The sequence below is a fragment of the Acinonyx jubatus genome, chromosome C2 (genome assembly GCF_027475565.1).
Source record: "Acinonyx jubatus isolate Ajub_Pintada_27869175 chromosome C2, VMU_Ajub_asm_v1.0, whole genome shotgun sequence".
Taxonomy (NCBI): domain Eukaryota; kingdom Metazoa; phylum Chordata; class Mammalia; order Carnivora; family Felidae; genus Acinonyx; species Acinonyx jubatus.
In genome coordinates this window covers 104,534,786-104,556,035 of record NC_069384.1, presented here as the reverse complement: position 1 = coordinate 104,556,035, position 21,250 = coordinate 104,534,786, and the positions used below count along the sequence as shown (strand labels likewise).

The following is a 21,250-nucleotide window of genomic DNA, read 5'->3' as shown; positions in this document are numbered from 1 at the left end:
ACTCCTAAAAGAAAACATAACAATTAACAAAACGAAAAGGCAACCTACTGAATGGGAGAATATTTCTACATGATTTATCCAATAAGGGGACTCATTCAACTCAACACCAAAAAACCCCACAAAATACAAAACAAAACAAACACCTCCAACATTCCAATGAAAAAATGGGCAGAAGAGGGGCATCTGGGTGGCTCCGTCTGTTAAGTGCTGGACTTTTCATTTCAGCTCAGGTCATGATCTCAGTTTGTGACTTCAAGCCCCATGTTGGGCTCTGTGCTGATAGCACCCCCCCTCCCCCAAACATTTTTTAAAACTGGGTAGAGGACATGAATAGACATTTCACAAATAGACCTACAGATGGCCAATGGACACATGAAAAGATGCTCTACATCACCGATCAACAGGGAAATTCAAATCAAAACCACAATGAGATACCACCTCACACCTGTCAGAATGGCTAGTTATCAAAATGTTGGTGAGGATGTGGAGAAAAGGCAACCATCACGCACTGTTGGTGGGAATGTAAGTTAGTCCAACCACTGTGAAAACAGTATGGAAGTTCCTCAAAAATTTAAAATAGAAATACCATACGATCCAATAATTCCACTCCTATTTACCCAAACAATATGAAAACATTAATTTGAAAAGATAAATGCACCCCAATGTTAATTTCAGCATTATTTATAGTAGCAAAGATATGGCTACAACCTATGTATCCATCTATAGATGAATGGATAATAGAACAGGGAACTTTACCCAGCCATAAAAAAGAATGAAATTGCCATTTGTAATAACACGGATAAATCTAGAGAGTACTATTTTAAATGAATTAAGTCAGGCAGAGAAGGACACATACACCATATGATTTCACTCATATACGGAATGTAAAAAATAATGAAACAGATATATAAATACAGAGAACACACACTGCTCATTGCTAGAGGAGAGGGAGGTGGGGGCGGTAGGGAAATAGGTGAAGACCATTAAGAGGTACAAACTTACAGTTGTAAAATAAATAAGTCACAGAGATGGAAAGTACAGCATAGTCAATATAGTCTCACAGAGATGGAAAGTACAGCATAGTCAATATAGTCTCACAGAGATGGAAAGTACAGCATAGTCAATATAGTCAATATTAAATTCTGTATTTTGACAAATGGTTACTATTCTTATAGTGACAAACAGTAATGTATAAGCCCTGTTGAATCATTATATTGTTTACCTGAAACTAATGAACACTGTACGTCAACTATACTTGAATAAGTAAATAAATCACTTCAATAAAATAAAAAGTGTTTGAAAAAAATTCATTTTTTCCCTCTGTTGTGTCTATATTGCTGTATTATTGTGTTTTTGTCTCACATTCATTAAAATTTGTTCTAAATTGTCTTGGCATAATTTTCTACACTGTAAACCAAAAAGTTTCCCCTAAACTTCCAGTTAAGGTAAAAGTCTCTTGTATATATAACCATTGTGAGGAATAAGCTTAGGAATTCCCTGAGCCTGCATTGATGGGTTAATAAGGCATAAAGAATTACAAAGCCATAGGATGCTCACACCCAAGTGTGGGTAAACAACATTAGGTAAATAAGTATAGAGAGGGAGGGGCAAAGGCCCCAATACAAAGGTATATGAGGTAAATAAGATTAGGTATTCAGGGCAGATACCCCACCCTCCCCAATTTAGTACTAGAGCAGAAAGCTACTTTCACAGGAAGGAAGAACCAAATTAGGTAAAGGTAAATAGGGCTATAGACTGCTGAAGGGTGAAGCTGCCCAGAGCAGAGCTAATTAGCAAAAGAAAGGTGCCTTGCTGACCCTGAGGTAGCATGCTCTGTCTTACCCCCTAGACTAGCTAAGATAAACAGATGAGGTGCCTCATGGCCTCATGTCTGCCATTAACAACCATCTGCCTGGCGCCAGGATTTTGTTTTATATTGACCCAATTTTAATAATTAATAAAAAACTATATTTCTCATTGTCTGTTTTACAAGTGGCCCTTGAACAACACACCAAACTTACCATCGTTAATAATGCTTACTTGACCTTGTGTGAGGGTCCAGTATGGCAATGTGGGAAGACCCTGAACTCACTTCCTCCATGGATACACGGAGTCAACACCCATATAGAGAACAATTCCTCTTAAGGAGCTTGAGGGGTGACTGAACAACTTATATACAACAAAAGATAAAGGGACCACAGAGAAAATGGCAGGAGACGCGGTAACCTTGGGAACCCCAGCCCCAAGGCTGCAAAGTGCAGTGAGTCTATAATACTGATAGACTGGGAACAAATTCATCTGCCCTGGGCCACAGGAAAAAAAAAAAGCCACAGATAAAGAGTTCAAAGATAGTTCTCTCCAGACTGTAGAGAAGAGTGGATGAAGTTAGTGAGATCTTCAACAAATAGAAAATACAAAAATAGAACTAATCATAGTTGAAGAATACAATAAGTGAAGTGAAAAACACACTGGGGAGAATCAACATCAGATTGGCAGATGCAGAAGAATGGGTCAGTGATCTGGAAGACACGGAAATGGAAAGCAACCAAGCAAAACAGCAAAAGAAAAAAAAAAGAATGAAAATAAAATCAGGACAGATTAAGGGATCTCTGAGACAACATCAAGTATACTAACATTAGCATTATAGGGATTCCAGAAAAAGAAGAGAGAAAGCGGCAGAAAACTTATGGGAAGAAAAAACAGGTGAAAATTTGGCTAATCTGGGGAAGAAAACAGACATACAGTTCCAGGAAGTACAGAAAGACCCAAATAAGATGAACACAAGGAGGTACACCAAAACAAATAATTAAAATGTCAAAGATTAAAGATAAAGAGAGTCTTAAAAGCAGCAGGAGAAAAGGGACTAGTTATGTCCAAAGGAAATCCCATAGTTATCAGCTGATACTTCAGCAGAAAATGTGCAGGCCAGAAGTGGGTCATTCAAAATCCTGGAAAAAAAAAAACCTACAACCAAGAATACTATATCTGACAAGGTCATCATTCAGAATAAAAGGAGAAATAAACAGTTTCCCAAACAAAAGTTAAAAGGAGTTTACCACTGCTAAGCTGACCTTATAAGAAATGTTAAAGGGACTTACTTAAATGGAAAAAAAAAAAAGGTCCTAAGTAGAAGAAAAATGTAAAAGGAAAATATTCATGAGCAAAAGGAAACTTACAATAAAGTTTGTAGACCAATCACAGGTAACACTAGTACAAAGGTTAAAAGACAAAAGTAATAAAATCAATTATATCAAAAAAATTAGTTTAGGGACTCAAAATAAAAAGATGTAAATTATGGCAATATATACATAAAATGGGGGAAGAAGACTATAGTGCTTTCAGAATGTGTGTGAACTTGAGTGACTGATGAGGGAGCAGGAGGTAGGCTGAAAACAAAGCATAAGCTTAGCACACACCCCACCCCCACAGATGGGATATGTGTGATATTCCTTGGACACTCCCAGCTACCCAAAAATGGGAAAGGACAAAAAAAAAAAAAAAGGTCAAACTGCTAACAGTCTCTACCAGTTTACCAGAAAAAGGCAGTAGCATCATAGCTTAAAGTCCAGGAACTCCCTACTGTCTTAATGTTAATGTCTTGCTGGAGGGGAAAACAACTTTAGCTTAATAATAGCTAGACCTCCAGTAAATCTTTAGCAAGTGAAAATCTCTTTGGAAACTCCCTCTTGATCCGGACTCCATAAAACAGATTGTCCCCCACAGTACAGCTCTTCCTGCCCAGAGGTCCTATCTCTGTCCTTTAATAAAATCACCGTTTTGCACCAAAGACGTCTTCAAGAATTCTTTCTTGGCAGTCAGCTCCGGATTGCCCCTATCACCTCAAAACTTCGTCAAGACCATCAATTAATAGAGACTACTATATATTTAGATTATATATGAATCACATAGTAAACATATGTGAAAAACCTGTACTAGACGGCAAAAAAAAAAAAAAGAGAAAGGAATCCAAGCATAACACTAAAGAAAGTCATCACAGGGGCACCTGGGTGGCTCAGTCAGTTAAGCATCCGATTTCAGCTCAGGTCATGATCTCAGGGTCCATGGGTTCCAGCCCCGCCTTGGGCTCTATGCTGACAGCTCAGAGCCTGGAGCCTGCTTCAGATTCTGTGTCTCCCTCTCTGCCCCTCCCCTGCTCACACCCTATCTCTCTCAAAAAATAAACATTAAAAAAAAATTTTTTTTAAAGTCATCACAAAGAAAGAGAACAAGAGGAATAGAGAAGAAATACAAAACAACAGTAACAATGAACAAAACTGCACTAAGTGCATACCAATTAATAACTTTAGATGTAAATGGCCTAATTGCTCCAATAAAAAGGTATTTTTAAATCCAGATTAAAAAAAACCCCATCTCGGGCGCCTGGGTGGCGCAGTCGGTTAAGCGTCCGACTTCAGCCAGGTCACGATCTCGCGGTCCCTGAGTTCGAGCCCCGCGTCGGGCTCTGGGCTGATGGCTCAGAGCCTGGAGCCTGTTTCCGATTCTGTGTCTCCCTCTCTCTCTGCCCCTCCCCCGTTCATGCTCTGTCTCTCTCTGTTCCAAAAATAAATAAACGTTGAAAAAAAAAAAAAAGAACCATCTCTATGCTACCTACAGGAGACTCACTTCAGACCTAAAGACACAAGCATACTGAAAAAAATATTCCCATCATTCAGGGATGATCAAAAAAAAAATATTCCTGGCGTGCCTGGGTGGCTCAGTCGGTTAAGCGGCCGACTTCCGCTCAGGTCCTGATCTCGAGGTCCGTGAGTTGAGCCCCGCGTCGGGCTCTGTGCTGACAGCTCAGAGCCTGGAGCCTGCTTCGGATTCTGTGTCTCCCTCTCTCTGACCCTCCCCCATTCATGCTCTGTCTCTGTCTGTCTCAAAAATAAATAAACGTTAAAAAAAATAAATAAAAAAAAAGATATTCCTTCCATGCAAATGGAAGCAACAAAAAAGCCATGGTAGCAATACTTTCATCAGACAAAAATACACTTTAAAACAAAGACTATATAGCAAGAGACAAAGAAGGATACTACATAAAGATAAAGGGACAAATCCTACAAGACGAGGTAACAATTATAAATACCTATGCAACCAATATAGGAGCACCTAAATACATTCAACAAACATTAACAGATATAAAGGTAGAAACTCACAAATATTAAGACATAAAGGTAGAAATACAGTAATATGGTTGGCCTGAAACACAATACAGAATCTTCAGTTTGAAAAGTACCTGGGGGCTACATGAAAAACATGTATTTACTAATCTAAGAACATGCCCTGGAGGAATAGGGATCTTCAGGAGATTTTTCCAGGAACAAAAGTGCTGGTACTGCCATTTCTCTTCCCCTCCCCCAGGCTAGATAGTAGGACACTTGTGGGAGCCAGTGCTAATATTCTCCATCTATCTTGCTAACATGATAGGTCCTGCCCCAAGCAACTCACCAGCAACAGCAGGTGTCCCTCCAAAGCAGGTCCTGCCCTACCACACCCTGCAAGCAACTCTCAGCTGAGAGGGGTACCACCACTCCAAAGTGACTCCTGCCCTTGGAGAGGTGGGGAGACAACCCCACACACTGGAAAGCCTACAGTTCCTGCAGCTAGTCCTCTTTGCTAGCTGCCCATGGATCAAGTCTTGCCATGTTGGGTATGCCTGCAGCTGTGACAGAGAGGCAGACTGAAGACACCTGGTCTGACTATTGCTCCCATCCATCAGTATGCCTGTGGCGGCCTCAGAGAAACCTCTCAACAAAAAATATGCTGCTGGTGCGGAGCCTGCTTGGGATTCTCTCTCCCTCTCTCTCTCTGCCCCTCCCCTGTTCTCTTTCTCTCTCAAAATAAATAAACCTAAAGAAAAAAAAAAAAGACAAAGGGTGATGGAATGAATAAAAAAGCAAGACCCATCTCTATGCTGCCCACAAGGGACTCATTTCAGTCCTAGACACATGCAGACTGAAGGTGAAGATATAGAAAAAGCATTTATCATGCAAATTGAGAGAATAATAAAGGATAGCAATACTTATATCAGACAAAATACTTTTGAAAACAAAGACTTTAATGAGACAAAGAAGGACAGTATGCAATCACTCATAAAGGGAACAATCCAATAGGAAGTTATAAAAGTTGTAAATATTTATGCACCAAACATATATAAACCAGCTAACACAAACATAAAGTAAGTAACTGCTAGTAATGCAGTAAGAGTAAGGTACTTTAACACCTAACTTACATAAATGGATAGACCATCCAAACAGATAATCAACAAAGAAACAGTGGTTTTGAATGAAACATTGGACCAGATGGATCTAACATATATATTCAGAGTATTCCATCCCAAAACAGCAGAATACACATTCTTTTCATGTACACATGAAACATTATCCAAAATAGATCACATTTTAGGCTACAAAATCAGTCTCAACAAATTCAAAAAGATCAAAGTCATACCATGCATCTTTTCTTACCACAATGCTATGAAACTAGAAAGCAACCAGAAGAAAAAATCTGGAAAGACCATATACACATGAAGGTTAAATATGCTACTAAACAATGAATGGATCAACCAAGAAATCAAAGAGGAAATAAAAAATACACGAAGACAAATAAAAATACGACAGTCCAATATCTTTGGGATGCAGCAAAAGCTGTTCTAAGGGAGAAGTTGATAGCTATACAGGCCTACCTCAAGACGCAATAAAAATCTCAAACAACCTAACCTTACACCTAAAGGAGTGAGGAAAAAAACAAAACTCAAGCCAGTATAAGGAAGGAAATAATAAAGATTAGAGCAGAAATAAACAAAATAGACACTACAAAAAACAATAGATCAATGAAACCAGGAGCTGGTTCTTTGAAAAAAATCAACAAAATTGATAAATCTTTAGTCTGACTCATTAAAATAAAGAGTGAGAAAGAAGACTCAAGAAGAATGAGAATTAAAAGAGGAGGAATAACAACTGACACCACAGAAATATAAAAGATTATAATATTATGAAACATTATATGCCAACAAACTGGTCAATCTAAAAGAAATAGATAAATTCCTAGAAACACGTAACTTCCCAAAACTGAATCAGGAAGAAAATAGAAAATTTGAACAAACTGATCACTAGCAATAACATTGAATCAGTAATCAAAAAACTTCCAACAAACAAAAGTCTAGGACCAGAAGCCTTCACAGGTGAATTCTACTAAACATTTAAAAAAAGAGTTTATACCTATTCTTCTCAAAGCTATTTAAAAAAACAGGAAAGAAAGCTTCCAAATTCATTTTATGAGCATTACCTTGATACCAAAACCAGATAAAGATGGTACAAAGAAAGAACTAGAGGCCAGTACCTCTGATGAACATAGACACAAACACCCTCAACAAAATATTACCAAGAAAGAAAGCTTACAAATTCATTTAATGAGCATTACCCCAATACCAACACCAGATAAAGACACTAAAAGAACTACAGGTGAATATCTCTGATGAACAAAGATGCAAATATCCTCAACAAAAATTATGGAACTGAATCCAACAATACATTTAAAAAAGCATCCATCACAATCAAGTGGGATTTATTCCTGGGTTGCAAGGGTAGTTCAATATTTGCAAATCAATTACGGTGATTCATCCCATCAAAAGAGAAAGGATAAAAACCATATGATCATTTCAATAGATGCAGAAAAAGCATTTGACAAAGCACAACATACATTCATGATAAAAAGCCTCACTAAAATAGGCTTAGCAGGAACATACCTGAAGACAAGAAAGGCCACGTATGAAAAACCCACAGCAAACATCATACTCAGTGATTAAATACAGAGCTTTTCCCCTAAGATCAGGAATAAGACAAGGATGTCCACTCTTCCCACTTTTATTCAACACAGTACTGGAGGGTGTACACAGCAGCCAGACAAGAAAAAGAAATAAAAGGCATCCAAACTGGTAAGGAAGAAGAAAAACTTTCACTATTTGTAGTTGGTTTTTTTTGTTTTTGTTTTTTTTAATTTTAGATTAAGAGCATGAGTTGAGGAGAAGGGCAGAGGGAGAGAAATAGAGAATGTTAAGCTCCATGCTCAGCACAAAGCCCACTATGGGGTTTGATCCCACAAACCTGGGATCATGACCTGAGCTGAAATCAAGAGTTAGATGCTCAACTGACTGAGCCACCCAGCCACTCCAAACTTTCACTATTTATAAATGACATGATACTACATATAGAAAATCCTCAAGACTCCACCAAAAAACCCTACTAGAATTGATAAATGAATTCAGTAAGATTGTAGGATACAAAAATCAATGCACAGAAATCTGTTACATTTGTATACACTAATAAAGAAGCAGCAGAAAGAGAAATTAAGAAAACAATTCCATTTACAATTGCACCAAAAAGTATAAAATACCTAAGAATAAACTTAATCAAGGAGGTAAAAGTCCTATTCTCTGAAAACTATAAAGAATTGATTAATGAAATCGAAGATTACAGATAAAAAAGTAAAGACAGTCCGTGCTCATGAATTGGAAGGAACAATATTGTGAAAATTTCTATACCACCCAAAGCTATCTATACATTTATTGCAATCCCTATCAAAATACCAACAGCTTTTTTCATAAAACTAGAACAAATAATCCTAAAATTTGTATGGAAAAACAACAACAACAAAAACAACAACAAAAGACCCTGAGTAGCCAAAGCAATCTTGAAAAAGAAGAACAAAACTGGAGGTATCACATCCCAGGTATCAAGATATATTACAAAGCTGTAGTTATCAAAGCAGTATGGTACTGGCACAAAAACAGACAATGGAGCAAAATAGAAAGCCCAGAAATAAACCCATAATTATATGGTCAATTAACCTTCAACAAAGGAGGCAAGAATATACAATGGGAAAAAAGTCAGTTTCTTCAACAAATGTGGTAAGAAAACTGGACAGCTATATTTAAGAAAGAATCAGGACCACTTTCTCACACTATACACAAAAGTAAACTAAAAACAGATTAAAGACCTAAACGTGAGACCTGAAAACATAAAAATCTTAGAAGAGAACACAGGCAGTAAATTCTTTGATATTGGCCATAGCAGTATTTGTCTAGATATGACTCCTGAGGCAAGGGAAACAAAAACAAAAATAGGGGCGCCTGGGTGGCTCCGTCAGTTGAACATCCAACAGGATCAGGTCATGATCTCAAGGTCTGTGAGTTTGAGCCCCATATCAAGCTTGTCTCTCTTTTAAATGTTTTTAATTTAAAAAAAAAAAAGCAAAAATAAACTATTGGGACTACATCAAAATAAAAAGCTTCTGCACAATGAAGGAAACAATCAACAAAACTAAAAGGCAACCTATGGAACGGGAGAAGATATTTGCAAATGACATGTCAGATAAAGGGCTAGTATCCAAAAATAAAAAGGACTGATACCACTCAACACACACACAAAAAACTGAATAATCCAATTAAAAATGGGCAGAAAACATGAGCAGACATTTCTATAGAAAAGACACACAGGGTGTGTGCCTGGGTGGCTCAGTCAGTGGAGCATCCAACTCTTGATTTTGGCTCAGTTCATGGTCGCAGGGTCATGGGATGGAGCCCTGTTTCAGGCTCTGCACTGAGCGCCGAGCCTGCCTGCTGGCTCGCTCTCTCTCTTTCTCTCTCTCTCTCTCCTGCCCCTCTCCCCTGCTCATGCTCTCTCTCTAAAAAAAAAAAAAAAGACAGAGAGAAAGAAAGACATACAGGTCAGCCACTGTGGAAAACAGTATGGAGGTTCCTTTAAAAAATTAAAAATAGAATTACTATACGATCTGGTAATTCCACTACTGGGTATTTACCCAAAAATATAAAAACACTAATTTGAAAAGATATATACACTCCTATGTTTACTGCAACATTATTTACAATAGCCAAACTATGGAAGCAGCCCAAGTGTCCATTGATAGATAAATGGATAAAAAAATGTGGTATATATACATATAGTTGAATAATAGCAATAAAATCTTGCCATTTGCAACAACATGGATGGAGCTAGAGAGTATAATGCTAAGTGAAATAAGTCAGTCAGAGAAAGACAAATATCATATGATTTCACTCATTTGTATAGTTTAAGAAAACAAATGAATAAAGAATAAAAGAGACCAAAAATAAAAAGACTCTTAACTATAGAAAACAAACAGATGATTACCAGAGGGGAGAAGGGTGGGAGGATGGGTGAAATAGGTGATGGGGATTCAAGCATGTACTTATCATGATGAGGTAACGTACAGAAATGTTGAATCACTATATTGTACACCTGAAACTAATATAACACTGTTAACTATACTGGAATTATAATTTATTTATTATTTATTTTTTTAATGTGCATTTTTGAGAGAGAGAGAGAGAGAGAGAGAGAGAGAGCGAGCATGAGTGGGGGAGGGGCAGAGAGAGATGGAGACACAGAACCCGAAGCAGGCTCCAGGCTCTGAGCTGTCAGCACACAGCCCTATGCAGGGCTTGAACTCATGGACTGTGAGATCATGACCTGAGCCAAAGTTGGACACTTAACCAACTGAGCCACCCAGATGCCCCAGCTATACTGGAATTATTATTTAAAACACACAAAGATATTTCAAAGTAAGCGGATTACAAAGAATGCCTGCATAAACATCTGAAATTAAAAAAAAAAGAGAGAGATACCAATTGAATTTACATTTATTTATTTATTTTGAGAGACAGAGACAGAGAGAGAGAGAGAGAGAGAGAGAGAGAGAGAGACAGAGAGAGGTGGGGGAGGAGGAGGAGAGAGAGAAGAAAGAGAGAATCCCAAGCAGCTGACAGCACAGAGCTTGATGCGGGGCTTGAACTCACAAACCGTGAGATCATGACCTGAGCCAAAATCAAGAGATGGATGCTTAACTGACTAAGTCACGCAGGTGCCCCCAATTGGTATCTCTTGAATAACTTTTCCTGAAAGAAGGGATTTATTTTGGGGGTTAATAAAGTCAAGTTTGTTTAGTGTTATCAAATGGCATAAAGGAACTAACAAAATGACTGTACAAAAGGAATGTCACATATTCTTTAAAAAGTTTTGTTAAATTTTATTAATCAATTTAATACTGATAATAAAATAACAGACATCAAAACCAATGATGAAAAAAAAAAGAGGAACTTCATATGGAAAATAGCTTTTTAAAGGAACCAATGATAAAAAGAAATACAAATCTCAAACAACAAGCTTATACCTACAGGAACTAAAAAAAGAAGAACAAACAAAGCCAAAGCTAATAGAAGAAAGAAAGAAATATTAGAGCAGAAAGAAATGAAATAGAGACTAAAAAAACACAAAAAAACAAAAACCAGAAAAGATCAATGAAGCCAAGGGCTGCTTCTTTGAAAAAATAAGCGAAATTTATAACTCTTTAGCCAGAATCATCAATAAAAAAAATATTGATCTCAAATAAAATCAGAAATGAAGCAGAATAACTAATGACATTACAAAAATACAAAGGATTAGAAGAGAATATTGGATAAATTTCTAGAAATACAATTCTCCAAAACTGAACCAGGAAGAAATAGAAAATCTGAACAGACCAATTACTAGTAATAAAATTCAATCAGTAATAATAAAAACTCCCAACAAAAGTCAGAACCAGGCCGGCATTACCCTGATACCAAAACCACATAAAGACACTACAAAGAAAACTAACAGGCCAATATTTCTAGTGAATATAGATGCAAAAATACTTAACATTATTAGCAAACTGATATCAACAAGACATTAAAAAGATCATTCAACAATCGAGTGGGATTTATTCCAGGTAGGCAACAGTGGTTCAAAATTCGCAAATCAAGCAACATGATACATCACATCAACATGATACAAGGGAAAGGATAAAAACCATATGATCATCTCTATAGATGTAGGAAAAAAACATCTGACAAAATATAACATCCATTCATGATTAAAAACTCTCAACAAAGTAGGAAACATCCCTCAACATATGAAAAGCCCACAGCTAACATCATACTCAATGGTAAAAAACTGAAAGATTGTCTTTAAGATCAAGAAGTAGACAAGGATGTCCACTCTTACCACTTTTATTCAACATAATACTGAAGTCCTACTTGCGTCAATTAGACAGGAAATAAAATCATCCAAATTGATAAGGAAGAAGTAAAACTTCCACTATTAGCAGATGACATGATACCGTATGTAGAAAACCATTAAGATTTTACCAAAAAATGATCAAAGTAAGTGAATTCAGTAAACTTGCAGGATACAAAACTAATTACAGAAATCTGTTGCATTTCTATACACTTATAATGAAGTAGCAGAATGAGAAGTTAAGAAAACAATCCCACTGACAATTATGCCAAAAAGAATAAAATACCTAGGAATAGATTTCACCAAGGAGGTGAAATACTTAAACTCTGAAATCTATAAGATACTGATGAAAGAAATTGAAGACAACACAAACAAATGGAAAGGTATACCATGTTTCGGAACTGGAAGCATTAATATTGTTAAAATGTTCATACTGCCCAAAGCAATCTACAGATTTAATGTAATCTCTATCAAAATACCAATAGTATTTTTCACAAAACTAGAACAAACAACCCTAAATTTGTATGGAACCACAAAGAGCCAAAGCAATTTTGACAAAGAAAAACAAAACTAGAAGTATCACAATTCCAGGTTTCAAGATATACTATAAAGCCACAGTAATCAAAACAGCATGGTACTTGCACAGAAATAGACCCATAGATCATTGGAACAGAGAACCCAGAAATAAACCCACACCTAAATGGTCAATTAATCTATGACAAAGTCAAAACTTTACAATGAGGAAAGGCAGTTTCTTCAACAAATGAAAGCTGGACAGTTACATACAAGAAGGAAACTGGACCACTTTCTTACACCATACACAAAAATAAACTCAAAATGGACTGAAGACCTAAATGTGACACCCAAAACCATAAAACTCCTAAAAGAAAGCACAGGCAATATGTTTTAGACACTGCTTTTCGCAACATATTTATGAATACATCTCCTGAGGCAAGGGAAACAAAAGCAAAAATAAACTTTTGGGACTCCACCAATATAAAAAGATTTTACACAGCAAAGAAAAACATCAACAAGACAAAAAGGCAACCTACTGAATGGGAGAAGATATTTAAAAATGATTTCTCAGATAAGGAATAAATATCCGAAATGTATAAAGGACTCTTTCAACTCAACACACAAAAAAATTCAATCTGATTAAAATTGGGCAGAGGCCTGAATGGACATTTCTCCAAAGAAAATATATAGGTGGCAAACAGACACATGAAAATATACTCAACATCACTCATTATCAGGGAAATGCAAATCGAAACAACAATGAAATATCACCTTATACCTGTCAAAATGGCTAAAATAAAAAGACAGGAAATAACAAGTGTCGGCGAGGAGGTGGAGAAAAGAGAACCCTCACACTGCTGGTGTGAATGTAAATTGGTGCAACCACTATGGAAAACAGTATGGAGGCTCTTCAAAAAATTCAAAATAGAAATACCACATAATCCAATAATTCTACTATTTGGTATTTACCCAAAGAAAATGAAAATACTAAGTGGAGAAGATATACACACCTTTTGTTCACTGCAGCAATTAACTAACATATGGAAGCAATCTAAGTGTCCATCAATAGATGAATATATAAGAAAGATGTGGTGTGGTATGGAATGGAATGGAATGGAGTATTACTGAGCTATAAAAAAGAAGAAGATCTTGCCATTTGCAACAACATGGATGGACCTAAAGGATACTATAGTAAATAAAAGTAAATAAAATAAGTAAGGCAGAGAAAGACACATACACTTATATGTGAATGTAGAAAAACAAAACAAAGAAAACAGACTCAGAAATCCAGAGAACTGGTGGTTTTCAGAGGTGGGGAATGGGCAAATGGGTGAATTAGGTGAAGCGGATTAAGAGGTATAAACTTCTCGTCATAAAATAAATAAATTGTGGAGATGAAAAGTACAGTACATGGGGTACAGTCAATAATACTGTAATAACGTTGAATGGTTATAGATGTGCTAACAACAGTTTTTGTGGTAAGCATTAGCTAATGTGTAGAATTGTCTAATCACTATGTTGTGCATCTGAAACTAATATAATATTGAGTATCAACTATACGGAAATAATAAAAAAAAATTTTTTTTAAATGCTTATTCGATGATGGGCAAATCTTTGTGCTCAGAAGATATTCACTGACGATCCATCCATAGGTGAATCTATGGCTTCATGCATCCATGAAGAAAATGGATTTTAGAAATTTGTACTTAAGGTTATCTGAGCTTGCCTCTCTTGGAGTAGTTGACTTTGTTTACTGTGCAAATGCCCCTCTCTCTCTACATCACACTTGCCTGACAGGAACCCCATATTGGGCTACATCCACCTCTGGCCTACTCCATGCCCACACCCAGACAGCTCGGCATGACTGGTCCTCCTTGAAATTCACGAGCCCAGATCTTCAAGGGGCCTGCAGCGGCGCACAATGCCAGGTCCATGCATCCCCCACACTTCCAACACCTCCGCTCTTATCCTTCTCCGACCTGATGACTTTGTCTCTTTCACTGAGAGCACAGAAGCAGGGAGAATTTCCAGGGGCTCCCGCCAGGATATCCAGCCCCCTATCAGCAACTATGCCATTGCTTGTCTGCCCTCCCTCCAGGTGAACTCCTCACATTCCTGTCTAAAAGCAGCTCCTAGATTGATCCTATTCTCTTGCCTACTCAAAGATAGGAACTCCAACAATTCTTCCTTTGCTTTCCTGTAAGTCCTACTTTGCCCCTCTCGACTGGATTTTTCTCAGCACCACATAAATATGCTGTTAATTCTTCCAGCCTAAAAATACAACAGAAAACAAACTCTCTTTCAACCCTATGCTCACCCATCCTGTAGCTATAGCCCCTTGTTTTCTGTTGATCCTCATGTGCAGGATGGTTTAGTGTTGATCTGGCTGTATTTCATGGATGTGAGACACACAAAAAAACTTCCATGCTGTTCTGCCATCTTGGCTCCTCCGCCCCTTGCTTTCTTATACTCCCCTTTACAGCTAAATTCCTTGAAAGAGATGGAATGTCTATTTCTCTTTTCCCAGTCTCTCCCAACATATTCCGCTCAGGCTTTTGCCTGCAATGTGCCAGTGAGATAGCTCTTGACAAGCTCTCCAATGACTTCTGACAGCCTAAATCAAATGGTCAGTCTCAGGCCTCTTCACACACAATTCTCCAGCAGCACTGGATACAGCCAAGCCTCATCCTTAAAACACCTTCTTTTCTTATATCTTCAACCTCTAAAGTTACAAGTGTAGCAGGACTCTCTCAATACAGACCTTCTTTTCTCTATCTACACATTCTCTGTGATGTCATCCACTTTTGTGGCTTTAAATACTACACATGTGGTAGTTTAGTAGAATTTAGAATGCCCCAAATCAAGCTAATTTCTTCCCAGATCTGTTGCTCCTGCAGCCTTCCCCAGTCAGTAAATGAAGACTCTGTCCTTCCAGTTACTCAGGCCAAAGTTATAAGACTTTTCTCATTCTCCGTGACTTTTTTCTCCGTGACTTTTCTCATTCTCAGATATACCCACATCAACAAATGGGGTTGGTCTAACTTCAAAATATATAAAGAATCCAAACACTTTTCACCACCTCCATGGCTACCACCTGGTCCAAGGCACCCCCAGGCCTTGCCTAGATTTTTGCAATACTTTGCTGGTCTCCCTGACTCCACTCTTGTCTCTGTGTGGTCTGGTGTCAACATAGCAGCCACAATGATGGTATTGTAAGTCAGATCATATCACTCCTGGGCTAAAAACCTCTGAAGAGTAAAATACAAGGTCCTTCCACTGGCCTGCGAAGCCTTACAGGAACTGGTCCTCTCCATTTGATTTCATTTCCCAGTACCCTCCCCTTGCTGACTCTGTTCCAGCCACAGTAGCCTCACTGCTATTTCTCCAACCCATCAGCCACATTGATGCTTCAGTTCCCTGCCTGAAAAAAATCTTCCCTTGTGGAGGCTTGGCTCACTCACTTCTCCCAGGCCTCTGCCCCACTGTCACCCTGCTCAAATTAGAGGGGCCTTATTTTAGACAATATAAGTAGTAATTCTAACAACACCTTGCATTCCCTTCTCCCTTACTTTTTTTCTATAGCAATTACTACCACCTTTTGATACATATTAATTATTTATTAGTTCACCATCTTTTGTCTTCTCTCACTAGAGTTTCAATGAGGGCAGCTACACTGTGTTTTTTCTTCACTGCTATGTCCACAGTCTCTAAAACTATACCTGGCCCATTGCAGGCACAGAAATATTTATTGAATGAATGAAACTGTTGGCATAAAATTAGAAATTCACATTAATTTAGTTTTAGAAAACTGCATTGGTTGTATCTCTTGTGACATAAAAATGACTTTCAGTTTTTTTCTTACCCATTGGTTAACACTGCTGAGCTGTGCCATGTAGTAATGTAAAAACTGGGTTGTCTTTTCCCACATCACATAAGAGCCACCAAGAAAAGCCAAATCCCAAATGGGTCTCAGAGAGGGATCAATATGTCCATGGCTATCTGAGAGAAAGAAAACGAAAACACATTTGTGTTATGACATTTTGGGGACAAAATTTCAAATGTTTCAATACTGAAATAGGGGCATAACCTTAAGTCACATCCGTCATCTCTTACAGCAAGACCTTGAGCTGGACACATGACTTGTTCTTACCTGTTTCCACATCATATGAAGATTTATGTGCTTCAATTTGTCCTACTGAGTAAAGCTACTATAAAAATCTTATTTGCTGTACTATATTAATGTACTATATTAGTACACCAGTATAGTATACTAGTACAAATGTATGATATTAAGGCAAAGTAAGAGCTATAATGATACTCAAAGTTGAAGTCTTGTTAGTTGAGAAGCATCTTTAAATTAGATGGAAAAGTCTATCAATTATTTTTGCTACCTTACCTTCTGTCTGGGTCTACAGTCAATGCGATGGTCTTTGCCAATCTCCAAATATCTTTATCTGATCATTGGCTTTAAAGCTAATCAATGAATTGGTAGTATTTCTGTCAGTGATTTTGAACACATGCAGAAATCAAGAGGGTTTTTTCTGTGGTATTGTTTTTGGAATTGCAATCTTTTTATTTCAGCAAACACTTATAAAAACCTACTTAACTACACTGCTTGAGGTGGGGTTAGTACATTACATTAACACATTACTTCTTGTGACTTTTAGGAACTCAAATTTTAGCAAGTGATTAATTTATGAGATAACTGCTCATGGACCAACATTTCATGAAAAATGGTGGAGATATTCTTGGCTTAAATATAAGCCCAATAATAGTATAATATGTAAGGAATAAGAACAAACTTACTAGGAAATTAATCCTTCTTGGTAAAATAATTAGCATAAATTCTTCTTTGTACTGTGGAACTTGGCTGGTTTGTAATGGTAATCAATTCAAAGATCATTCACAGACTGCAGGGGTGATGGGAGGGACACGAAGATGGGTCCCTACCCTCTACTTGTCGACAGTGCAGAAACACAGCTGATACCTTCCGCAAGAGAAGGAGGATCAAAGATCTGATAGAGCACATGGAAGGGAGAGGGACCTTTGGGCTGGAGAGATGTGGGGCAAACTTCACAGGGATGAGATTTGAGCTGAGCCCTGGATTCCTGTTGTGTATGTAGGGATGGGAGGGAGACAGTGAAAGCTTCCTTCATCCAGCTCCCCATCACATGATTCATCTTCCAGTGCCATTGTGAGTTCAACAAAACCCGTTACTAGAAAGCAAGTCGGTTACCCCAAACACTGTGAACAGCGTGGACAATTGGAAGTACAAATGCTGGCAGTGCTGCTATAGAATCACTCAGGTGACAGGACTCTGGCTGGTTGTCCCAGGTCTTCAGTCTTTTCCTTTGTAGAGTACTTGGGCTCATGTATAGGAAGTTTGTAAATTCATCAGAAAAAGTGAAAACTGTACTCATAAAAAAAAAAACAAAAAGCACAAATACCTTTTTTGGGGAAAAATAGTTTGGAGCAAGGATATCCTGAAATGGATTTAGATAGCCTCACCTAGCAACTGTAGAGCAAGCTGGACTACAAAACCCCAATGTCCTGGAGGAGTAAATGCTGAATAGAAGCTGCTGGGATTTGAACTGGTTAATCCGAGGAGATTGCCACAGTTTTGACTGACTTTTGTCTAAAACCGAGCCTTTTCCATTTTAATAGTTTTACAGACCAGCTATAAATAGTGCCATCATATGCTTCCGCTGAATTTAAAATGACAACAGAGGGGCGCCTGGGTGGCTCAGTCGGTTGAGTGTTTGACTTCAGGTCATGATCTCACAGTTCATAGGTTCAAGCCCCATGTCGGGCTCTGTGCGGACAGCTCAGAGCCTGCTTCAGATTCTGTTTTTCCCTCTCTTTCTGCCCCTCCCCCTGCTTGCTCATGCTGTCTCTCAAAAGTAAACATTAAAAATAATTTCAAAAATGCTAACAGAACTTGTAAATTCTGTTAATAAAAAGGTACCCTCTATTAAAAAAATTTTTGGAGCTTCAAGCCACATTAAGTTACATTGTTACAGAATGATTCTTGTGGGCACATAGGACTTATTAACTGAACATAATGCAGTTTATCTGCACTATCATAAAGTGTCCAGGGGCGCCTGGGTGGCTCAGTTGGTTAGGCATCTGACTTTGGCTCAGGTCATGATCTCACGGTTTGTGAGTTTCAGCCCCGAGTCAGGCTTGCTGCTGCTTCAGAGCCTCTGCCCTCTCTCTCTCTCTCTCTCTGCCCCTCCCCTAGTTGCACATGTGTGCCTGCGAGTGCACTTTCTCTCCCTCACAAAAATAAATGGTTCCAAAAAAGAAAAAGTGTCCAAAACCTAGTGATCCTATAGCAAATATTCAAAGAAAAGGTCCTATACAATTTCTAAAATTTGTGTTCTAAGGAAAATATATAAAATCTTATTTCCCCAGCCAATGCTAAAAGAGAAAAAAAATCCCTAAATAACTGTAGATTTTAAGCATTAGTCATTAGCCCATTTATTTCAGACACTACTAAATACACACAAATTCTACCACAATATAAGATTTGAATTGTTCCTCATAATTCTTTGGAACAGAATTCAAGTGGAGTTGTCAGAGAATTACTATGAGAAACATCCTAAGGCTTCTGAATTTTAGAAAGGCAAGGAGCAGTATTCTGCCTGCAGGTTTTTTTTTTTTAAATGTTTATTCATTTTTGAGAGACAGAGATAGACAGAGCATGAGCAGGGGAGGGGCAGAGAGAGAGGGAGACACAGAATCTAAAGCAGGCTCCAGGCTCTGAGCTGTCAGCACAACCCGGATGCGGGGCTCGAACCCACAGGCTGTGAGATCATGACCTGCACTAAAGCCCGAGGCTCAACCGACTGAGCCACCCAGGCGCCCCTGCCTGCAGGTTTTTAAGAACACTTGGTCTCCACAAATGGACAGAGCACGGACGCACTCAGGAGTGAAGACCTCCGGTCCTTCCACGTTGACACGGGTCTGTTGTAGTTGCTGGGCAAACGAGTGAGCTGCGAGAGAGTATGGGATGGGGTGGGGGGGGGGGGGGTGGTGGGGAGCCGCGGTGCTAGAGCGGTCATATGTCGAGCTCAATACCCAAGCACAAGTCCAGAGATGACTTTTGTGGTTTGGAAAATTGGATTTTCCAGTAAGTGCAGTCTCAACGGCCGCCCACATGCTCTCCTGAGCGCCAGAACAAACGAGCTGTGCTGCGCTTCAGCTGAGTCACTTCAGAGGGCAGGGCTCATTTCTTATTAAAGACTGCACCACTGCCCATTAGCTCTTGACCTAAAAGGAGATAAACTTGATTCCACTGCAGCCTCCGAGCAAGGCCCTGAGACAGGCTGGCTCTCTCAGCCCTGGTGTGGAAGTCTGTGATGGGCACAGTGGGGATCTGGAATGGTGTCTAATCACTTAAAGTTTCCAAAGCCGCTACCAGAAATCTTTAGAAACGTTGCCTCAGGCTCTGGGCTCAACTTGGAAAACTGCACTCCTACGTGCAAATCCTATTACAAAGACCTCTACCTTTTCTTTGAAGGTTCAGCTCTTGCTGAACCTTGCCTAGGATGGGAAGTGGAGAGATTAAAGGGGTACTGATAGCTCTTGAGGGCGTTACTAGAGCTTCCTGGAGACAAAGAATAGGAAAAGGATACCTCTGCATTTTGTTTCAGTAACAAGGTCTACCACATTCTGAGTTCAAGTGCCACTATGGGGATAAAAATTTAAATGATCATTCTTTTTCTTTTTAATTTTTTTAAATGTTTTTATTTATTTTTGAGACAGAGAGAGACACAGCATGAGCAGGGGAGGGGCAGAGAGAGAGAGGGAGACACAGAATCCGAAACAGGTTCCAGGCTCTGAGCTGTCACACAGAGCCCGACACGGGGCTCGAACTCAGACTGTGAGATCATGACCTGAGCTGAAGTTGGATGCCCAACTGACTGAGCCACCCAGGTGCCCCATAAATAATCATTCTTTTTAAGATTTAGCAATTATATATATTCCTTAATATAGAAATTCCAGACACTGATTCATACCAGGTATGCTGACTACATCCAAGGGGGTTTTGAGTTGCTTCATGTGCTTGTAAAGCAGGTAATCCTCCTGTTGTCTTTTGTTCTTCTCAATGAGTCGTGTACAAGTCACATTAATGGCCGGTCTCGGTTTCTGATTCCTGAAAAACACTCGAGCGGAACATTTCCCCAAACGTTCCTCACCTTCCTGAAATAAAGATTTTGGAATTAAACACAATGGCTACTGATCCCTCCCCACCCACTCCAATACACAGATACACAAAAGACTGAGAAATTCCCTATATGTGGCAGGATGCATTGGCATTAATAGATGCAGGAGTCTTGGCTTTGTAGAAAGTGATTTGTGTGCTCACAACTGAATACAACAGTCCTTCACTACTTGCTGTTATTTAAAGTGCTTTCTGACAACCCCCTTATATAATCATGCTGGGCTTACTCCAAAGAAATATCATTGATGTCTATTGAGTACTGCTTGGTTCAAAACTCAAGGTTCTCTACCGTGGACCAACAAAATGCTTAGCTGGACCTCAAGCTTGCTAACTCAAACTAAAAGATGACGCTGTCCCCATTAACAAAAATGACAACAGCCTCATACTGCTTTATGAAGTCGGTCCTCCTATTCCAATTTTACAGAGCGAGACACTG

At 38.6% G+C, this 21,250-nt stretch overlaps 1 protein-coding gene across 1 annotated transcript in view; it reads right to left on the bottom strand.

Annotated features, from left to right (window-relative positions):
• RARRES1 (retinoic acid receptor responder 1) overlaps window positions 1-21,250 on the bottom strand; it is a 55,370-nt gene that overhangs the window by 16,095 nt on the left and 18,025 nt on the right. The window contains exons 4-5 of the mRNA XM_027061994.2: window positions 20,609-20,792; window positions 16,450-16,586 (exon numbers count right to left, since the gene is read on the bottom strand). Of these exons, the coding sequence (XP_026917795.1) occupies window positions 16,450-16,586; window positions 20,609-20,792 (321 nt within the window). The remainder of the gene's footprint in view (window positions 1-16,449; window positions 16,587-20,608; window positions 20,793-21,250) is intronic.